Source organism: Thunnus albacares, chromosome 18 (genome assembly GCF_914725855.1).
Source record: "Thunnus albacares chromosome 18, fThuAlb1.1, whole genome shotgun sequence".
NCBI lineage: Eukaryota > Metazoa > Chordata > Actinopteri > Scombriformes > Scombridae > Thunnus > Thunnus albacares.
Genome location: NC_058123.1, coordinates 3,075,134 through 3,098,662, shown reverse-complemented (window position 1 = coordinate 3,098,662; position 23,529 = coordinate 3,075,134). Strand labels below are relative to the sequence as shown.

At 39.8% G+C, this 23,529-nt stretch overlaps 3 protein-coding genes across 3 annotated transcripts in view; 2 read left to right on the top strand and 1 right to left on the bottom strand.

Annotated features, from left to right (window-relative positions):
• The window catches only part of LOC122968041 (oocyte zinc finger protein XlCOF6-like), an 813,118-nt gene that overhangs the window by 333,606 nt on the left and 455,983 nt on the right, over positions 1–23,529 (bottom strand). The window lies entirely within an intron of this gene.
• LOC122968050 (tripartite motif-containing protein 16-like) lies at positions 5,398–8,517 on the top strand. The gene has a single exon (XM_044332988.1). It carries the CDS (start codon positions 5,793–5,795, stop codon positions 7,461–7,463), a length of 1,671 nt encoding a protein of 556 aa, XP_044188923.1. The 5' UTR covers positions 5,398–5,792; the 3' UTR covers positions 7,464–8,517.
• Positions 11,560–19,691, top strand: LOC122968948. The gene is made up of 4 exons (XM_044334496.1): positions 11,560–13,285; positions 14,270–14,277; positions 14,856–15,137; positions 18,044–19,691. The coding sequence occupies exons 1-4, from the start codon at positions 11,651–11,653 to the stop codon at positions 19,689–19,691; spliced, it is 3,573 nt and encodes a 1,190-aa protein (XP_044190431.1). The 5' UTR covers positions 11,560–11,650.

Genomic DNA, 23,529 nt, shown 5'->3' with positions numbered 1-23,529 from the left:
AACAGTGGTAATTAGTTTCCTGACTGTGATTGATTTATTGCAGCATCACAGGTAACGTTACTCTACTACGTACTTTTCTACTGCAGAACTCATTCAGGAATCATTTTATAAAAACTCTGTACACATGAGACACTGAATTCAGTTCAATCCTAATAAACATCAGAAGGAAAAAAACGTGTTCACTCCAGTTTGAAGCTGTGAAGACGCCATAATAGATGGTTGGTGAAGATTAATGTTGTTTCAAAGTTTTCTCAGTCGTCACTCAACCACTGAGTGTTACAGTTTTTACTGAAAAACTCATATTTGAACAACAACAACAAATTAAACAAATGTAGACTCTATCAAGTCCAGTCATAAAATGATTCAATTATAAACTGAACATGTAATTATTTACATCTGGTCACATGTATTTCTATGCCAGTCACTCAAATTTCAAGAAGTCAGAGAAATCACAGCCTGTAGCATCAAATCTCTCATTCCCAAGTTCTGTTTACAACCTGAAAGCTGATGTGAATAATATTTGTAGACTGGAAACTCTTCTCTCCCATCTCTCCCATGTGACCTGAATGCAGCATCAGTGTTATAGGCATAGGCTGTCTATGAAATCACACACTAACATGCTACCTACTACATACTCAATCAGTATTTACTGCATAGTACCTACTAACACAGTACACAGAGGCAGCTGTCACAGTCAGAGAAGTTTCCTACAAACTACTGAAGTGTAGAAGTTGCAGCAAGAAAATATGCCAATAAAAATCATAATTAAAGCTGCAAGCAGCGTTGAACGGACCCTCATGCCTCCGCGCACATCAGGCCACAACACAATTGAAGGGCTTCTGTCACGGGCATGTAGATGTCTTCAGAACTGGGCTGTTTTCAGACAGTGCAAGAAGGAGATAAACATCACTTCCTTTGTCCACTATTTTGCCTGCTGTTGGGGCTGCTTTGCTGAAATTTCGTGGGGGCGCTATTCAGCCAGTTTGCATCACTGATGGAATATTGTCATGTAGATGTGTTCAAGCCTGGAGAAGTTTGGTGAAGACTGGAGCATTTACAATAAAGTTATAGCAACTTCCTCTGTCATGGCGAAACATCAAATCTCAACGGTGTGAGAATTTTCTGCAGGGTGAAACATGTCTGTCTTGCTCACACCTGTGTCATCAAAATTATGCAAGTTTTGGGCCCATTCACTTGAATTTCAATTAGTAAATTGAAAACTCTTGATGAGTTTGTGTGTTTGTGGTTTTCCTCCTGTCCTCCCCAATTTTTGGAGTCACCAGCCGCCATTGGTGTGGGGGTTGAATGCAGCTCATTTTTGTAGGATACAGCAGAAAGGCCTATATACATACAGTACATTATATACAAACTTTGTATGAAGTTTGGTGTTATTATCATTTATTTTACAATAATTATAGGTCTTATATTTGGGGGGATGACCTATGAGGGGAAGGGAAAAAATGGAGTGAGGGTGACAGTTTAGTGATAAAGTGCTGTAGAAAAATACCATCAAAACTAAAATTTGTAGCTCTGTACTGCAGTTTTTCCTTTACTAGGGCCCGAGCACCTAGCGGTTCGCTCACACAATTTACTAATTGAAATTCAAGAAGAATGGGCCCTAAACTTGCATGATTTTGATGTGAGCAAGACAGACATGTCTCACCCTGCAGAAAATTCTCATCCTCACACCGTTGAGATTTGATGTTTCGCCATGACAGAGGAAGTTGCAATAACTTTATTGTAAATGCTCCTTTCTGCGCCAAACTTTACATGTTTGATAAGAGTCCCGGCCTGAACACATCTACATGACAATATTCCATCAGTGATGCAAACTGAAATTTCAGTGAAGCAGCCCCAGCAGCAGGCAAAACAGTGGACAAAGGAAGTGATGTTTATCTCCTTCTTGCACTGTCTGAAAAAAGCCGGGTCTGAAGACATCTACATGCCCGTCACAGAAGCCCTTCGACTGCACCAAGGCCCAACATGCGTTGAGGAGTGAGGGCCTACAGCTTAAATTTTGCATGAATTTCAGTATTTTAGTTGATTGGGGTATCAGATTAAGACATAATAACTGTAATTCAAACAAGTGTTTCTCTCCTGTGAAGAAAGTTAGTTCAGTCTGTTTATATGACAGCTCTGAACTTGTAAATTTCATTCTTACCTCAGAGAAAATTCTTACAACAAGAAAAGTGATGAATCCCACAACTTCCTACCTAGGAAGACAGCAAATATAACTTACTGAAAGTAAAGAAATACTTGTGTGTGTGGGTTCACTGCAGGTCCACCAAACAGCATCAAAGTTTTCACTGATCAGATCGCTGGAGGGACACATGAGTCCTGTTACGTGAGTTTTCTGTCTGTCTGACAACGTGTGTCTTACCTCTGTAGGAATTTGTACTCAAATAGCTTCATGATTTTATGGGGGAATTATGAGTTATTATTGTGCACAACTCCAACATGAAATTATTTGTCCGGTGACATAACTCATAGAGTAGGTATAATAATAGGGAAATAGTCCTCCTTGTTGGCCGTACAAGGGAGGTCAATTAGAATTATGATTGTTATTAATTTTAATTATGATTTCATGAGGGTATATGTCTTTTAAGGTTAAGTGACTGAGATTCTAGCACAAGAAAACACAAACAAGTCCACTTTAATTACATATACATTTATTACTAATACTGCACCTACAAGTACTAAACACTACAACATTTTACAAACAAGACACAAAAGGGAAACTGGTACACAAGGCTTTGGCTAGTGAATGATTTGAATGCATGATGCAGAATTATCTATTGTGCAGTTGGTATGAGAGACCTGATAAACAGATAAGATGATTGTTACCTGAGAAGCAGCGAGTCAAATCAACGGTACAACAACTTAGTTCTAAACTGCCAATTGAAATTACAAATCATGAAAGCACCAGGATTTAAGCAAGTTGATGAAGGTTTTGTACAAATACTCGCTTGCTTAAAAGGAGTTTGATATGCTGGGGTGAAGAGCTGGAGTCTGGATCTTGAAATGATGAGTATGTCGGCCAGACCGGACATGAAAAGGTCCCATTGGAGGAGAGTTCCTGGTTTATGCTGTCATGCTCTCCTAGGCTTGACCCTCAACTCATGACTCTAGATTCTGAGGTTTCACCTCCTATTGTTCTGAGTCACATCTTCAGACTAGCAAAATGCACGCTTTCCACCAGCATGGCAGAAAGCAAGAAGACAAGACAAAACCAAGAAGAGCCTGGAGCCTGGACAACCAGCCTGGAAAACCAGCCAGCAACCAGCAAAAAGCAGCAGCCTAAAGCAGTCCACAGTCTCAGAAAAGACACTGTTTTAAAGTTTCTGTCCTGCCCAGAAGGTGCATCCTGGCCAATCTCAGGGGTTGCAGAGTTCTGGGGGAGCAGAGTCAGTCCCCTCCTATCCATGGACAGGCGGGTACAATTCCTGAATGTGGTTATTCTTTTAATCAAAGTAGTTACAATTTAACAATTGCAAGATTCCTAATTTTGCAATTTCCATAGTAGCTTCAGCCTTCTGAAAATGAAACAAGCAAAATGGTACTAAACATGATAGTGTTGCATAATCATGGATGATGGGATTATGTTAGTGGTACATTTCTTGGCTTTAAAGCAATGGAATAAAAGTCTAACTAAAGTACATAACAACATATATTGTGATATACACACATATACTAACATACAATATGAATTGTCCTTAGAGAAAATATAAAACTGCATTTGTAATTCCATGGGTTTTACAGTTTCACAGATCTCACAAGAAAGTTGAATCTTGGTATAACACATACTGTGCTGTCACTGTCACAATGTACATATTATATGACAGTTAGTTAAACAAACACACCACACTGGGAGAGTTATTCCAGCATTGACATCTGGAATAGTTTACAGTATACTAGGGAAACCGATAATGTGGTTTCATCAGCTTGTCAGTGCAGGTTGAAAGGGAACAACAGTAAATCTGGATCACTGCAAGTTAAGTGAATCAAATGTATCATAAATGATAAAACCTTTTATTTATATCACACATTTCATACAAATGTGACCCACAAAGGGCTTCACCTACTGTAACACTGTACAAGCAAACATTAAAACCATTAAAAAGTTGTCAGGAAATAAAGCAAAACATGAATTATTCCTGATTATGATGTCACAGAGACCCCATCTCCTGAGGTCAGTCATCTTGACTTCTTCTCTAGTCGATTTTAGAGAGTTTTTCTTTTTTTCTTTTTTTATTTGCACACAGTGATTGAATTACTGCATTACATGTAGTGGTCAAACTCTCTTATGATATCATCGCACAAGTTTTAAGACTGTGATACAATCTGAATAAATATATATTTATTTAGCTTGACTTCCTCTCTTTAGTCATTTGGCTGACAGCGTTGGTCTTCGTTAAAGATTAGCTGATATGTGCCAAAATAAGGAAATAAGGTGTTGTATATTACCATTTAATTTTTAATCTCAAATGTTCTTTTTAGCATCTTTCAGTGATGTTTGCCAGAATACTGACTGATGACACAACAACACAAAGTCCAGTCTGTGCTTTTCACCCCAGACATCATGCAACAGCACCACCTTCAGGTCAACGTCAAATGACACGTACACAATGCAGGATGATCTGCTTACAGATGAAAACCAGAGCTCAGGTTCAAGTTGAAAAGTTTCCAATTATTGGAGTGTAGATTAATCAAGTAGTTGACCAGCAGTAAATTACTTGTTAAAAACAGCAGCCTTTATCTGTTTGCTGCTTCTCCAGTGTGAATATTTGCTGCTTTTCTCTGTTTTATATCTTTGTAAAGTGAAAACTTTTGAGTTTTGGGCTGTTGGTCGGACAAAACCAGACATCTGAGGACATCAGCCATTGGTTAATGTATTCATTCTGTACATTCATTTATTTGTATCTGTACTTTTTGAAGTTTCTGATCAGATACTAAACTGCATTTTGTTGTGCTGTAGTTCAAGATTCAAGGTAGAATTTATTGTCATTAATGTTTATCATGTTCACCTTAAACAGTAACAACACATGTAGTCCTGTGTTTTAGCTGCAGAGCACTACTGATAGAAATGATGGACAGAACTACCAAATATTACAATAAACTGGAATTATTATCCAATCCAAGATCATTCTTTTCACAGCATGTTTTGCTTTTTTTTTTTTTTTAACTTTATGACAATTTATTGTTATAAATTGATCTGATTTTAAGGAAGAGTTACAGAAATATGGAGCCATCAACAAACTCTGACATGACAACAAGTATTTTACAGCTAAATACAAAAATGTTTTCAAATGGTGAGCAGGTTTTAACTGAGACTTCATTGTAAATGAAGAAACACAGTTTTAATTCACAGTCTCGCTCCTCATCCTGATAACCTTCCCTGTTCTTTCAACACAACAAGCTCTCTGTGCACTGGGGAGTCATCTCAGATCCCAAGAACACTTTGGCACCAGAAAGCAGAGGTCAGCAGTGTTTTTAAGTGAGAAATGACACACAGTATGTCTTTAAAACGGCTCCTCTTCCTGAAATGAATCATTGATAACCCCTCCCTCTTCTGCTCTCAAACACAACAAGCTCCACCCTGTGCTCATACTGTGTTTCCTTGCTCCCTCCCCTTCAGATCTACAGTTTGAAGATGGGTGTAAGCAACATGTAATGTTGTACAAGAGCTGCAGGGTGCATTCACTGCAGAAACACATGTTGTTCAGATCGGAGCTTAAACCTGTTCAACTTCTCAGGAAGTGAAACTCAGACGGTCGTTGCCACTGAGAGCTGAAATGGAGCAGAAAGGAGATCAGCTGGACAGAGAAACCTTCTCTTGTTCGATCTGTCTGGATCTACTGAAGGATCCAGTGACTATTCCCTGTGGACACAGCTACTGCATGAGCTGCATTAAAGGCTTCTGGGATGAAGAGGATCAGACGAAGATCTACAGCTGCCCTCAGTGCAGACAGACCTTCACACCGAGGCCTGTCCTGGTGAAAAGTACCATGTTAGCAGCTTTAGTGGAGCAGCTGAAGAAGACTGGACTCCAAGCTGTTCCTGCTGATCACTGCTATGCTGGACCTGAAGATGTGGCCTGTGATGTCTGCACTGGGAGGAAGCTGAAAGCCATCAAGTCCTGTCTGCAGTGTCTTGTCTCTTACTGTGAGAAACACCTTCAGCCTCACTTTGAATCAACTAAATTTAAAAAACACAAACTGGTCGACCCCTCGGAGAATCTCCAGGAGAGCATCTGCTCTCTTCATGATGAGGTGATGAAGATGTTCTGTCGTACTGATCAGCAGATTATCTGTTATATCTGCCCTGTGGAGGAACATAAAGGCCACGACACAGTCTCAGCTGCAGCAGAAAGGACTGAGAGGCAGAGAGAGCTCGAGGTGAGTCGGCAAAACATCCAGCAGAGAATCCAGGACAGAGAGAAAGATGTGAAGCTGCTTCAACAGGAGGTGGAGGCCGTCAGTCGCTCTGCTGATAAAGCAGTGGAGGACAGTGAGAAGATCTTCACTGAGGTGATCCGTCGCCTGCAGAAAAGAAGCTCTGATGTGAAGCAGCAGATCAGATCCCAGCAGGAAACTGAAGTGAGTCGAGTCAAAGAGCTTCAGGAGAAGCTGGAGCAGGAGATCACTGAGCTGAAGAGGAAAGACACTGAACTGAAGCAGCTCTCACACACAGAGGATCACAACCAGTTTCTACACAACTACCCCTCACTGTCACAACTCAGTGTATCTACAGACTCATCCAGCATCAATATCCATCATCTGAGATACTTTGAGGATGTGACAGCAGCTGTGTCAGAGTTCAGAGATAAACTACAGGACATCCTGAGGGAGAACTGGACAAACATCTCACTGACAGTGACTGAAGTGGACATTTTAATGTCAGCAGCAGAGCCCAAGACCAGAGCTGAGTTCTTAAAATATTCATGTGAAATCACACTGGATCCAAACACAACACACTCAATACTTTTACTATCTGAGGGGAACAGAAAAGCAAAAGTAATGAGTAAACATCAGTCTTATGTTAGTCACCCAGACAGATTCATTTGTAGTCGTCAGGTCCTGAGTAGAGAGAGTCTGACTGGACGTTGTTACTGGGAGGTGGAGTGGAGAGGGAGAGGAGTTCATGTAGCAGTCGCATACAAGAATATCAGCAGAAGAGGATTGTCAAATGATTGTATATTTGGACATAATGAGAAATCTTGGATGTTAGATTGTGACACTGACAGTTATACATTTTGGTTCAACAACATCTCAACTCCCGTCTCAGGTCCTGGTTCCTCCAGAGTAGGAGTGTACCTGGATCACAGAGCAGGTATTCTGTCCTTCTACAGCGTCTCTGAAACCATGACTCTCCTCCACAGAGTCCAGACCACATTCACTCAGCCTCTCTATACTGGACTTTATGTTCATAATGGAACCACAGCTGAGTTGTGTAAACTCAAATAGACAGAAGTCATTTCAGACTTCATGTGTCAGATTCTGTTGTAATTCTTCATGTTTTTGTCTCCATTGTTTCTGAGAGCTTGTTGCTGTGGTGTTTCTGAACTGAGAGGGGTACTATGAAGAGCGAGATTAGTGGGTTAACGAGCTATGTTGAGCTTGCAGGGTTTTCAATGTCACAAGGTGGCTCTCTTTTAACCTGGCTAGATCACCATGGTAACTGATGCTGCAAACTTAACCTGGTCCGGAGCAGATTATGTTCCAAGTTTTGGCTCAAATCAGCTATAAAAAGCGCCGCCCTTTCACTAACCACCTGATTTACTGCCAGGTCAGTTTAACACTGCTGCTACTGCAGCTATTAGAATATCTAATAGAAAATAGATTAGTCTATTGTTATTTGTCACAGATAATATTCAATATATAAAATTAATTTCACTTTGATTTGGCCGAAAACTAAAGTGATTTCTACTTATCCTTCATTATGGGACAGAGTCAGACCTAAATGCACTTCCTGAGTATAATGTTTAAATCTGCCGCATCAAGTTTAAATTTTAAGAGCTCTGGATGTGGGAGGCATTGAGAGAGCACTGAGTGGTAAAATAAACATATTAACTTACAGATTTAAACAATCAGCAATTTTCTGCCAGCATTCCTCTCACACCTTATTTACAGGAACAGTGTTGCTTTTTGCTGTGATAATGTCTTTATATTCTTCAAAGCCCTCCGTCATACTGACCTGTTCCTCCTGACTGAAGTAGTCAGGCAGCACGTGATTGGTCCATTTTGTGCGGAAGAAGAGTCAAATGACGTGCCAAACATCTCCCTTTTATGGGAACATGAACAGAGCCTGAAGAAGAAAGCCTGAAAACCACCATTGTGATACCACTTATCTCTGATTGTGAGCTTAGGGTTTGTCGAGCCAGCTCACATAAAGAAAGCCTGGATATGTTGAACTTTCTTCGTAGTACACCCCTCTGTAGAGACATCAGCTGTCAATCAAACTGGGATTGTCAACACTTTTTTTCTTTTCATTTGTTGTTATGTTGATGTTTTGAGTTTCTTTAAATGTTTTACCTTAACTGACATTTCTTCAGATGAAAATATAAACTTCTCTTTGTTCTAAATGTTAATTTCATGTTTGTATTGATGTATTTGTGTGCTGTTGTTTCTCTTCCACTTCAGCGTCTTAAACAGAGAAAACCCCATCTCCTGAGGTCAGTCATCTTGACTTGCTCTCTAGTCGATTTTAGAGAGTTTTTCTTTTTTTGTGTACACAGTGAGTGAATTACTACATTATGTGTAGAGCTCAAGCCCTCTCATGATGTCTTCGTGCAGGTTTTAAGACTGTGATACACTCTGTCAGAATAAATATATATTTATTTAGCTTGACTTTCTCTCTTCAGTCATTTGGTTGAGAGCGTTGGTCTTTGTTAAAGATTTCCTGATAAAAATAAGGAAATAAGGTGTTGTATTTTTGTACATTTAATTTTTAATCTCAAATGTTGTTTTTAGCATCTTTCAGTGATGTTTGCCAGAATACTGACTGATGACACAACAACACAAAGTCCAGTCAGTGCTTTTCACCCCAGACATGATGCAACAGCACCACCTTCAGGTCAACGTCAGATGACACGTACTCGATGCAGGATGATCGGCTTACAGATGAAAACCAGAGCTCAGGTCCAAGTTGAAAAGCTTCTAATTATTGGAGTGTAGATTAATCAATTAGTTGATCAGCAGTAAATTACAGTTTAAAAACAGCAGCCTTTATCTGTTTGCTGCTTCTCCAGTGTGAATATTTGCTGCTTTGCTCTGTTCTATATCTTTGTAAAGTGAAAACTTTTGAGTTTTGGGCTGTTGGTCGGACAAAACCAGACATCTGAGGACATCAGCCATTGATTAATGTATTCATTCTGTACATTCATTTATTTGTTTAAGTATCTGTACTGTTTGAAGTTTCCGATCAGATTCTAAACTGCATTTTGATGTGCTGTAGTTCAAGATTCAAGGTAGAATTTATTAATGTTTACCATGTTCACCATAAACAGTAACAACACATGTAGTCCTGTGTTTTAGCTGCAGAACACAATAAAGGTCAGCCAGAGGTCACAGACGTCCATCAGTATGACAGCATGACTTCACTATTAACAAGACTGTGAGTCGACAGTCTGTTAGAAGTTCTGTGAGGCTGTGCTTTGAGTTCAATGCTAATGTCAGCATGCTAACATGCTCACTATAATAATACTGACATACTGATGTTCTGCAGGTATAATGTTTATCATGTTCACCATCTTAGTTTAGAGTGTTATCATGCAACCATGCATCACAAAACATGAAAAAAAACATAGCAAGACAGATGTGAGATACTGAAAGATTAAAAACATAAAAGAAATGATTTAAAAAAAGACAAATTACAGAAAGATTTAGATAATAACATTAAAAGTAGATAAAATGTCAATAAATGCTGTATGTGAGATAAAAAGCAATTTTAAACAAACATGTAGCCTAATGACAATAATGTTGAATCTAATGTAAATGAAAGAGGTGTGTGTCTTTACATTTAGGTTTGTTTTTGTTGTTGTTGTTGTTGTTGTTGTTGTTTTTTAGCCCTTTAGTGCATTTCTGAAGTGTTTTACCTCCTGTGTTACCATTTTGTTTATTTTAATGATATCCTGAATATTATTGAACATAGAAACTCAGGACTCCCCTGGATAATGTAACGATCATATTATCTTTATATTCTGAACACCATTTTCAAACTTTGTTCTTCTGAAATCACATTTTGTCTGTTATTTTGGTGGATGGATAACAATACTGTAATACCCATAAGCTTTGGCTGCTGTTGCTTTGGAGATAGGCGCGAAGCAGAGGGTTATTAATTCACAACACTTTGTCGTTGAAATTTTAAACACAAAATGGTGCCATATTTTCTGAGTTCACTTAAAAGTGACCTGATTTACACTGCAGATTGAAAAATTTGTTTGTAAAAACATAATCTTTAGCTTCCGCCCATCGTTAGAGGCTCATGTGACTGATATTTAAGATCTGTGATTGAATGTTTCTTGACAAATGCACTTTGGGAGTCGTAGGTAACTTCATCCCTAAAGTTTTAATGTACAAAATCATGTACTTTCAATGTTTTCTTATTATTTTCTAATGATTTTCTAACACAGTTGTTCATCCTTTGTTGTGATTATTCAACCAGCAGAGTTTCATGTTGATCCAAACTGTAGAAGAGAGAACTGAGAGTCACTAACGTTGTCTGTTAAAAAAAATGAAAGAGATTTTTACTTCTGGAACTAATTTTACCATGTATAAAAAATCCCACTTTTTCAGAATGAAAATGTATCATTTGCGCCATTGTTTACTGCAATAAACATGAAAACAAGATTCACTGGAACAAAGTTTGGTCCCGACCTCAAATATACTTTTTCACCAGTAAAGTGAAAGAAGTTTGGTGTAACAAACATTCTTTACTGTCTGTAGCAGCCATATTTACTCAAGTACTGTACTTAAGTACAATTTTGAAGTACTTTATTTGAGTATTTCCGTTTGATGCTACTTTATTCTTTCCATCCCACTACATTTATTTGACAGCTTTAGTTACTAGTTACTCAATGGATAATATAAAAAGCTTTTAAAATACGACACATTGTTAAAGATTAAACCAGAGGATCATGTGATTGTCAAAAGTCAACATTTATGAGGAGAGTGTTGTTAGATAAGATGACCTCTATGCTTTTACCTGCTTTTATTTCAAACACAGCACTGCTGCAGAGAAACGACATGATTATAACATGTGAAAGCTCTCTGTGCACTGGGGAATCATCTCAGATCCCTTTGGCATCAGAAAGAAGAGGTGAGCAGAGTTTTTAAATGACAAATGAGCTCCATTGTATAAACAGGTGAAACACACAGTATCTCTTTTAAACTGCTCCATTTCCTGGAATAAATCATTGATAACTCCTTCCTCTTCTGCTCTCAAACACAACAAGCTCCACCCTGTGCTCTTATTTCCTTGTTCCCTCCCCTTCAGATCTACAGTTTTAAGATGGGTGTAAGCAACATGTAATGCAGTACAAGAGCTGCAGGGTGCATTCACTGCAGAAACACATGTTGTACAGATCAGAGCTCAAACTTCTTCAGCTTCTCAGGAAGTGAAACTCAGACGGTCGTTGCCACTGAGAGCTGAAATGGAGCAGAAAGGAGATCAGCTGGACCGAGAAACCTTCTCTTGTTCGATCTGTCTGGATCTACTGAAGGATCCGGTGACTATTCCCTGTGGACACAGCTACTGCATGAGCTGTATTAAAGGCCTCTGGGATGAAGAGGATCAGAGGAAGATCTACAGCTGCCCTCAGTGCAGTGAGACCTTCACACTGAGACCTGTCCTGGTGAAAAACACCATATTAGCAGCTTTAGTGAAGAAGCTGAAGAAGACTGGACTCCAAGCTGCTCCTGCTGATCATTGCTATGCTGGACCTGAAGATGTGGCCTGTGATGTCTGCACTGGGAGGAAGCTGAAAGCCATCAAGTCCTGTCTGGCTTGTCCGGCCTCTTACTGTGAGAATCACCTCCAGCCTCATTATGATGTTGTTCCATTAAGGAAACATAAGCTGGTCGACCCCTCGGAAAAGCTCCAGGAGAACATTTGCTCTCGTCATGATGAAGTGATGAAGATGTTCTGCCGTACTGATCAGCAGAGTATCTGTTATCTCTGTTCTGTGGATGAACATAAGGGCCACGACACAGTCTCAGCTGCAGCAGAAAGGACTGAGAGGCAGAGAGAGCTCGAGGTGAGTCGACAACAAATCCAGCAGGGAATCCAGGACAGAGAGAAGGATGTGAAGCTGCTTCAAAAGACGATGAAGGCCATCAATCACTCTGCTGATAAAGCAGTGAAGGACAGTGAGAAGATCTTCACTGAGCTGATCCATCTCCTCCAGAAAAGAAGCTCTGATGTGAAGCAGCAGATCAGATCCCAGCAGAAAACTGAAGTGAGTCGAGTCAAAGAGCTTCAGGAGAAGCTGGAGCAGGAGATCACTGAGCTGAAGAGGAAAGACGCTGAACTGAAGCAGTTCTCACACACAGAGGATCACAACCAGTTTCTACACAACTACCCCTCACTGTCACAACTCAGTGCATCTACAGACTCATCCAGCATCAATATCCGTCCTCTGGGCTACTTTGAGGATGTGACAGCAGCTGTGTCAGAGCTCAGAGATCAACTACAGGACATGCTGAGGGAGAAATGGACAAACATCTCACTGACAGTGAATAAAGTGGACGTTTTACTGTCAGAACCAGAACCCAAGACCAGAACTGAATTCTTAAAATATTCATGTGAAATCACACTGGATCCAAACACAGCACACACATATCTGTTATTATGTGAGGGGAACAGAAAAGTAGAACGAATGAGTCAACAACAGTCTTATTCTAATCACCCAGACAGATTCACTGGATGGCATCAGGTCCTGAGTAGAGAGAGTCTGACTGGACGTTGTTACTGGGTGGTGGAGTGGAGAGGGAGAGAATTTCGTGTAGCAGTCGCATACAAGAATATCAGCAGAGCAGGAGGCTCGAATGAATGTGGATTTGGACGTAATGATAAATCTTGGGCTTTATATTGTGGCGCTAACAGTTCTTCATTTTGGTTCAACAACATCTCAACTCCCGTCTCAGGTCCTGGTTCCTCCAGAGTAGGAGTGTACCTGGATCACAGAGCAGGTATTCTGTCCTTCTACAGCGTCTCTAAAACCATGACTCTCCTCCACAGAGTCCAGACCACATTCACTCAGCCTCTCTATGCTGGACTTTATCTTAATTTTTCTTGTGGAGACACAGCTGAGTTGTGTAAACTCAAATAGACAGAAGTCATTTCAGACTTCATGTGTCAGATTCTGTTGTAATTCTTCATGTTTTTGTCTCCATTGTTTCTGAGAGCTCGTTGCTGTGGTGTTTCTGAACCGCACAGAGATCAGCTGTCAATCAAACTGGGATTGTCAACACTTTTTTCTTTACATTTGTTGTTTTGTTGATGTTTTGAGTTTCTTTAAATGTCAATTTTTCCTGTGTGTTTTTATCCATGGAGGCTATCACTGCTCATGATGATGTTTTTAACCTTCACTGACATTTATTCGGATGAAAATGTGAACTTGTCTTTGTTCTAAATGTTAGTTCCATGTTTGTATTGATGTATTTGTGTTCTGTTGTTTCTCTTCCACTTCAGTGTCTTAAACAGAAAACAGCAGATCTTCCTTCATCATAGATATTTTGTTCTCACCACTTTGTAAATTCATAAAGAAATGTACAATCAAACTGTAATTATCATGATGATAATCAACGAGGAGATCATTTATTATGTTCTTGTACATAGCTGACATTCTGGGTTAAACTAACTGATTGTGTGCACACCAGTGGCGGGTGACTCAAAAAATTGGGGAGGACAGGAGGAAAATCAACATGGAATCTTACAACAAACCGCATCAAACTAAATCATTGTCCCCCACCTGATTAAATCAGACGGGTGGGGGGCAATTTTATATGCCAATAAAACAATTTGCTTTTAAAAACAAAAAACCCCTGAGTAGTGTAAAGGCTGCTTCTTTGAAGACATTTAGAATATAAATATTGTTTCTAAACAAAAAAAGAGCTCATTTTAGCCATGGACTGGTTCAGATGTGTGATTTTATCAACAAAGTGAAATTCAAATTTATAGTATTGTTCTATTGTGACAACAGATTTATGTTCTCATCGAAAACAGACAAGATATCACATGATTTACACGTGTTTCCTATGTATTATCTTAGTATACATTGTAAGGGTGATGTGGCACTGCAACTTTCAGGGCTTATAAAATCCAAACCGTTCAAGTTATAACAAAGTTTTTAACAACTTTTTTCAGCACAGTGTCATAAGTCATGTATCAAAGTTTGAAGTTGATACCATTAACGCCCTCGGAGGAGATAGCGTTTGTTCGGAGGCCAAAATCGGGGCAGTCTTATTTTGAAAGGCTAATTGCGGACTTCCTGTTGGATTTAGGTCAGGGGTGTCAGTGTATTATTTGTAGGTCTTGATCAGACGAATAATTGAGTTTTGGTTTGATCTCTCTACGACATTCCTACGGGCTGTGGCGGCCATTTTAGTTACATAGGTGGTGCCAGAGAGCACATTTTGGCACTTTGGGGGTTAATTATTACATTTCATCAAATATTTCACCAGACCTGATGTGCATGCCAAATTTGGTGAGTTTTTGAGCATGTTTAGGGGGTCAAATTTAGGTTTGATGTCCCGTAATAATAAAGAAAGAAAGAAACAAACAAACACATGAAATACAATACTTTTTTAATTAATTACAAATCATGAAAGCACCAGGGTTTAAGCAAGTTGATGAAGGTATTGTACAAATACTTGCTTGCTCCCTGGGGTGGCTTCTTGTGACGAATGGAGTCTGATGTGCTGGGGTGAGGAGCTGGAGTCTGGATCTTGTAATGTGCTTGAAAAGTTCCCATTGGAGGAGAGTTCCTGGTTTATGCTTTCATGTTCTCCTAGGCTTGACCCTCAACTCATGACTCTAGATTCTGAGGTTTCACCTCTTATTGTTCTGAGTCACATCTTCAGACTAGCAAAATGCAAACTTTCCACCGGCATGGCAGAAAGCAAGAAGACAAGACAAAAGCAAGAAGAAACTAGCAGGCAGCCTGGAACACAAGCCAGCAACCAGCCTAAAGCAGCCTAGAGTCTCAGATAAGACACTGTTTTGAAGTTTCGGTTTCCTGGCCAATCCAAGGGGTTGCAGAGTTCTGGGGGAGCAGAGACAGTCCCTTCCTGTCCATGAACAGGCGGGTACAATTCCTGAATGTGGTTATTCTTTTAATCAAAGTATTTACAATTTAGTAATTGCATGATTCCCAATTTTGCAATTTCAATAGTAGCTTTAGCTTTCTGAAAGTGAAACAAGCAAAATGATACTAAACATGATAGTGTTGTATATCATCATGGATGATGGGATTATGTTAGTGGTACATTTCTTGGCCTTAAAGCAGTGGAATAAAAGTCTAATTTAAGTACATAACAACATATATTGTGATATACACACATATACTAACATACAATATTAATTGTAATTAGACAAAATCTAAAACCACATTTGTAAGTCCATGGGTTTTACAGTCCTCTGTTCTCCCTGATCTGACTGCAAATGAAGGGAAATATCTAAATGCTCCACTATGGTCACCAGCTAGTCTACAGCTAACTGTGTCTGTTCACTATTTGGTGTTGAGTGGGTAGTGTACAGTGGCTTTTTAGAGCTTGTTTTGTGGCCCAAAACAATGCTATGACAGTCCTGTGAGTGAACCAAAACAGTAAAGCTGCAACCGGACAGCTACACAAAGAGCTGAAACTCTCTGTAAAGCTCTGTAAAGTTGAGAGGAGCTGCAGAGTCGCTGATAATTATCTGTAGGTTCACCACTATGAGCCACAACCAACACACTGCCTGAGCTCAGACATTGTTTTAAAGAAGTGGAGAAACTTATCCCTGAGAGTAAAGTGACACATGAGACACATGATGTCTCAGTTATCTGGTGTCTTGTGTGTTGACTCAATAATAGAGTAAAAAGTGAAGACTCATTTGCCTTCTTCTTCTTTTTCTTCCTTTTATTCTCAGAAACAGTTTTGGCGATCGGCTTTGAGCTGAAGGACATGATAGCTCCTTTTCCTGACAAGCAGCTCAGCAGCTGCAGTGGTCTGTGATTGTGCAACCCTGCAGGTCTTCTAATGTGTGTGTGTTTGTGTGTGTGTGAGTGTGAGATAGACTCCTCTGCAGGCCTCGTCCACAAGTGTCCAAAGGCTGGAGAACACCTGAAGTTCTTCACAAAGTGGCTCTGCTGCTGATCGAGCGTAAAGGATTTTAAAAAGATGTCATCCTGGTTTTAGGCCACTGCACACCTGAAACGGGAGGATCTCAGGTTGTTAGTGATTGTCTTTGACTGACATTCATTCATTTGTTGTTTGTGTTTGATGTTCATTTGTCCATAATAAACAAAATTTTCAGTCACAAAAACTGTTATGAGGTCAGATGTTGAATTCAAACACCTGGGGAGAAAAAAGTACAAACACTTGGTTCAAATGGACACTGGTGAATTTCATGGTAATAAAATGTTTTCACTCTTTTTCTACTTTCTCTTCTTTTCAGACTCTTAGATCCACTATTTTAAATGTGCAGCTCACACTGATTATTTAAATAAAGTTGTACATGTTGGGATTAAAGAGGAGTCTTTCATTGAAACCAGCAGATGGCAGAAAAGACAGCCAATCAGAATGATTCACATGACTGTATCACTGTTTTTGCTTTTTGTATAGCCCAATATCACAAATCACAAATTATCCTCAGGGAGCTTTACAGTCTGTGCAGCAACACAACATCCTCTGACCTTAGACCCTCGATTCAAATAAAGAAAAAACACCTAAAAAGACCCTTTATCAGGAAAACAATGGAAGAAAGCTCAGGAAGAGCAACAGAGGAGGATCTAAACATTACTGTATACACAGTTTTGCTGAAGAGCACAGTCGTTAAATCATCAAATAAGGAGCAATAAATCATAAATGGACTTTGTTCTCAATGTCGTCTCAATCAGATCACACTTTGTTTTTCTTCAGAGGAAACTGACCTGCTCGGGCAGAAGATGTCTTTGTCACTTTTCTTTTTAACCACACAACAATTTAATCCTAATATCCAAAGTATTCCTTGTTTCAAAAAAAGAACAATGAATTATTATTTTAAAAAATAAAGATTTCTACTCTCTGCAGGGGGTGAAATGTCCCAATAAAATATCTCTTTAGTCAGCTCCTGTTTCGACGAGGAATGGTCATGACAATTTCTGCTGACAATCTCACAAGAAAATTGAATCTAGATATAACACATACTGTGCTGTTGCTGTCACAATGTATGTATTATATGACAGTTAGTTAAACAAACTCACCACACTGGGACAGTTATTCCAGCATTGACATCTGGAATAGTTTACAGTATATCAGAAGAACCAGTAAAATGGTTTCATCAGCTTGTTAGTGAAGGTTGGACGGGAAACATGAATTATTATGATGTCACAGAGACCCCATCTCCTGATGTCAATCATCTTGACTTCCTCTCTAGTCGATTTTAGAGAGTTTTCCTTTTTTTTTTTAGGTGCATACAGAGATTGAATTACTACATTATGTGTTTAGGTCGAACCCTGTCACGATATTGTCGTGCAGGTTTTAAGACTGTGATACACTAACTGAGACTTCACTGTAAATGAGGAAACACAGTTTAATTCTCAGTACCGCTCCTCTTCCTGAAATGAATCATTGATAACTCCTCCCTCTTCTGCTCTGTTTCCTTGTTCCCTCCCCCTCAGATCTACAGTTTGAAGATGGGTGTAAGCAACATGTAATGCAGTACAAGAGCTGCAGGGTGCATTCACTGCAGAAACACATGTTGTTCAGATCGGAGCTTAAACCTGTTCAACTTCTCAGGAAGTGAAACTCAGACAGTCGTTGCCACTGAGAGCTGAAATGGAGCAGAAAGGAGATCAGCTGGACAGAGAAACCTTCTCTTGTTCGATCTGTCTGGATCTACTGAAGGATCCGGTGACTATTTCCTGTGGACACAGCTACTGCATGAGATGTATTAAAGGCTTCTGGGATGAAGAGGAGCAGAGGAAGATCTACAGCTGCCCTCAGTGCAGACAGACCTTCACATCTAGGCCTGTCCTGGGGAAAAACACCATATTAGCAGCTTTAGTGGAGCAGCTGAAGAAGACTGGACTCCAAGCTGTTCCTGCTGATCACTGCTATGCTGGACCTGAAGATGTGGCCTGTGATTTCTGCACTGGGAGGAAGCTGAAAGCCATCAAGTCCTGTCTGCAGTGTCTCGTCTCTTACTGTGAGAAACACCTCCAGCCTCACTTTGAATCAACTAAATTTAAAAAACATAAGCTGGTCGACCCCTCAGAGAAGCTCCAGGAGAACATCTGCTCTCTTCATGATGAGGTGATGAAGATGTTCTGTCGTACTGATCAGCAGAGTATCTGTTATCTCTGCTCTGTGGATGAACATAAAGGCCACGACACAGTCTCAGCTGCAGCAGAAAGGACTGAGAGGCAGAAAGAGCTCGAGGTGAGTCGACAAAACATCCAGCAGAGAATCCAGGACAGAGAGAAAGATGTGAAGCTGCTTCAACAGGAGGTGGAGGCCGTCAGTCGCTCTGCTGATAAAACAGTGAAGGACAGTGAGAAGATCTTCACTGAGCTGATCCATCTCATCCAGAAAAGAAGCTCTGATGTGAAGCAGCAGATCAGATCCCAGCAGAAAACTGAAGTGAGTCGAGTCAAAGAGCTTCAGGAGAAGCTGGAGCAGGAGATCACTGAGCTGAAGAGGAAAGACGCTGAACTGAAGAAGCTCTCACACACAGAGGATCACAACCAGTTTCTACACAACTACCCCTCACTGTCACAACTCAGTGCATCTACAGACTCATCCAGCATCAATATCCGTCCTCTGGGCTACTTTGAGGATGTGATAGCAGCTGTGTCAGAGCTCAGAGATCAACTACAGGACATCCTGAGGGAGAACTGGACAAACATCTCACTGACAGTGAATAAAGTGGACGTTTTACTGTCAGAACCAGAACCCAAGACCAGAACTGAATTCTTAAAATATTCATGTGAAATCACACTGGATCCAAACACAGCACACACATATCTGTTATTATGTGAGGGGAACAGAAAAATAGAACGAATGAGTCAACAACAGTCTTATTCTAGTCACCCAGACAGATTCACTGGATGGCATCAGGTCCTGAGTAGAGAGAGTCTGACTGGACGTTGTTACTGGGAGGTGGAGTGGAGAGGGAGAGAATTTCGTGTAGCAGTCGCATACAAGGATATCAGCAGAGCAGGAGGCTCGAATGAATGTGGATTTGGACGTAATGATAAATCTTGGGCTTTATATTGTGGCGCTAACAGTTCTTCATTTTGGTTCAACAACATCTCAACTCCCGTCTCAGGTCCTGGTTCCTCCAGAGTAGGAGTGTACCTGGATCACAGAGCAGGTATTCTGTCCTTCTACAGCGTCTCTAAAACCATGACTCTCCTCCACAGAGTCCAGACCACATTCACTCAGCCTCTCTATGCTGGACTTTATCTTAATTTTTCTTGTGGAGACACAGCTGAGTTGTGTAAACTCAAATAGACAGAAGTCATTTCAGACTTCATGTGTCAGATTCTGTTGTAATTCTTCATGTTTTTGTCTCCATTGTTTCTGAGAGCTCGTTGCTGTGGTGTTTCTGAACCGCACAGAGATCAGCTGTCAATCAAACTGGGATTGTCAACACTTTTTTCTTTACATTTGTTGTTTTGTTGATGTTTTGAGTTTCTTTAAATGTCAATTTTTCCTGTGTGTTTTTATCCATGGAGGCTATCACTGCTCATGATGATGTTTTTAACCTTCACTGACATTTATTCGGATGAAAATGTGAACTTCTCTTTGTTCTAAATGTTAGTTCCATGTTTGTATTGATGTATTTGTGTTCTGTTGTTTCTCTTCCACTTCAGTGTCTTAAACAGAAAACAGCAGATCTTCCTTCATCATAGATATTTTGTTCTCACCACTTTGTAAATTCATAAAGAAATGTACAATCAAACTGTAATTATCATGATGATAATCAACGAGGAGATCATTTATTATGTTCTTGTACATAGCTGACATTCTGGGTTAAACTAACTGATTGTGTGCACACCAGTGGCGGCGGGTGACTCAAAAAATTGGGGAGGACAGGAGGAAAATCAACATGGAATCTTACAACAAACCGCATCAAACTAAATCATTGTCCCCCACCTGATTAAATCAGAGGGGTGGGGGACAATTTTATATGCCAATAAAACAATTTGCTTTTAAAAACAAAAAACCCCTGAGTAGTGTAAAGGCTGCTTCTTTGAAGACATTTAGAATATAAATATTGTTTCTAAACAAAAAAAGAGCTAATTTTAGCCATGGACTGGTTCAGATGTGTGATTTTATCAACAAAGTGAAATTCAAATTTATAGTATTGTTCTATTGTGACAACAGATTTATGTTCTCATCGAAAACAGACAAGATATCACATGATTTACATGTGTTTCCTATGTATTATCTTAGTATACATTGTAAGGGTGATGTGGCACTGCAACTTTCAGGGCTTATAAAATCCAAACCGTTCAAGTTATAACAAAGTTTTTAACAACTTTTTTCAGCACAGTGTCATAAGTCATGTATCAAAGTTTGAAGTTGATACCATTAACGCCCTCGGAGGAGATAGCGTTTGTTCGGAGGCCAAAATCGGGGCAGTCTTATTTTGAAAGGCTAATTGCGGACTTCCTGTTGGATTTAGGTCAGGGGTGTCAGTGTATTATTTGTAGGTCTTGATCAGACGAATAATTGAGTTTTGGTTTGATCTCTCTACGACATTCCTACGGGCTGTGGCGGCCATTTTAGTTACATAGGTGGTGCCAGAGAGCACATTTTGGCACTTTGGGGGTTAATTATTACATTTCATCAAATATTTCACCAGACCTGATGTGCATGCCAAATTTGGTGAGTTTTTGAGCATGTTTAGGGGGTCAAATTTAGGTTTGATGTCCCGTAATAATAAAGAAAGAAAGAAACAAACAAACACATGAAATACAATACTTTTTTAATTAATTACAAATCATGAAAGCACCAGGGTTTAAGCAAGTTGATGAAGGTATTGTACAAATACTTGCTTGCTCCCTGGGGTGGCTTCTTGTGACGAATGGAGTCTGATGTGCTGGGGTGAGGAGCTGGAGTCTGGATCTTGTAATGTGCTTGAAAAGTTCCCATTGGAGGAGAGTTCCTGGTTTATGCTTTCATGCTCTCCTAGGCTTGACCCTCAACTCATGAGTCTAGATTCTGAGGTTTCACCTCTTATTGTTCTGAGTCACATCTTCAGACTAGCAAAATGCAAACTTTCCACCGGCATGGCAGAAAGCAAGAAGACAAGACAAAAGCAAGAAGAAACTAGCAGGCAGCCTGGAACACAAGCCAGCAACCAGCCTAAAGCAGCCTAGAGTCTCAGATAAGACGCTCTTTTGAAGTTTCGGTTTCCTGGCCAATCCCAGGGGTTGCAGAGTTCTGGGGGAGCAGAGACAATCCCTTCCTGTCCATGAACAGGCGGGTACAATTCCTGAATGTGGTTATTCTTTTAATCAAAGTATTTACAATTTAGTAATTGCATGATTCCCAATTTTGCAATTTCAATAGTAGCTTTAGCTTTCTGAAAGTGAAACAAGCAAAATGGTACTAAACATGATAGTGTTGTATATCATCATGGATGATGGGATTATGTTAGTGGTACATTTCTTGGCCTTAAAGCAGTGGAATAAAAGTCTAACTTAAGTACATAACAACATACATTGTGATATACACACATATACTAACATACAATATTAATTGTAATTAGACAAAATCTAAAACCACATTTGTAAGTCCATGGGTTTTACAGTCCTCTGTTCTCCCTGATCTGACTGCAAATGAAGGGAAATATCTAAATGCTCCACTATGGTCACCAGCTAGTCTACAGCTAACTGTGTCTGTTCACTATTTGGTGTTGAGTGGGTAGTGTACAGTGGCTTTTTAGAGCTTGTTTTGCGGCCCAAAACAATGCTATGACAGTCCTGTGAGTGAACCAAAACAGTAAAGCTGCAACTGGACAGCTACACAAAGAGCTGAAACTCTCTGTAAAGCTCTGTAAAGTTGAGGGGAGCTGCAGAGTCGCTGATAATTATCTGTAGGTTCATCACTATGAGCCACAACCAACACACTGCCTGAGCTCAGACATTGTTTTAAAGAAGTGGAGAAACTTATCCCTGAGAGTAAAGTGACACATGAGACACATGATGTCTCAGTTATCTGGTGTCTTGTGTGTTGACTCAATAATAGAGTAAAAAGTGAAGACTCATTTGCCATCTTCTTTTTTTTCTTCCTTTTATTCTCAGAAACAGTTTTGGCGATCGGCTTTGAGCTGAAGGACATGATAGCTCCTTTTCCTGACAAGCAGCTCAGCAGCTGCAGTGGTCTGTGATTGTGCAACCCTGCAGGACTTCTAATGTGTGTGTGTTTGTGTGTGTGTGAGTGTGAGATAGACTCCTCTGCAGGCCTCGTCCACAAGTGTCCAAAGGCTGGAGAACACCTTAGGTTCTTCACAAAGTGGCTCTGCTGCTGATTGAGCGTGAAGGATTTTAAAAAGACGTCATCCTGGTTTTAGGCCACCGCACACCTGAAACGGGAGGATCTCAGGTTGTTAGTGATTGTCTTTGACTGACATTCATTCATTTGTTGTTTGTGTTTGATGTTCATTTGTCCATAATAAACAAAATTTTCAGTCACAAAAACTGTTATGAGGTCAGATGTTGAATTCAAACACCTGGGGAGAAAAAAGTACAAACACTTGGTTCAAATGGACACTGGTGAATTTCATGGTAATAAAATGTTTTCATTCTTTTTCTACTTTCTCTTCTTTTCAGACTCTTAGATCCACTATTTTAAATGTGCAGCTCACACTGATTATTTGAATAAAGTTGTACATGTTGGGATTAAAGAGGAGTCTTTCATTGAAACCAGCAGATGGCAGAAAAGACGACCAATCAGAATGATTCACATGACTGTATCACTGTTTTTGCTTTTTGTATAGCCCAATATCACAAATCACAAATTATCCTCAGGGAGCTTTACAGTCTGTACAGCAACACAACATCCTCTGACCTTAGACCCTCAATTCAAATAAAGAAAAAACACCTAAAAAGACCCTTTATCAGGAAAACAATGGAAGAAAGCTCAGGAAGAGCAACAGAGGAGGATCTAAACATTACTGTATACACAGTTTTGCTGAAGAGCACAGTCGTTAAATCATCAAATAAGGAGCAATAAATCATAAATGGACTTTGTTCTCAATGTCGTCTCAGTCAGATCACACTTTGTTCTTCTTCAGAGGAAACATTAAACTGACCTGCTCGGGCAGAAGATGTCTTTGTCA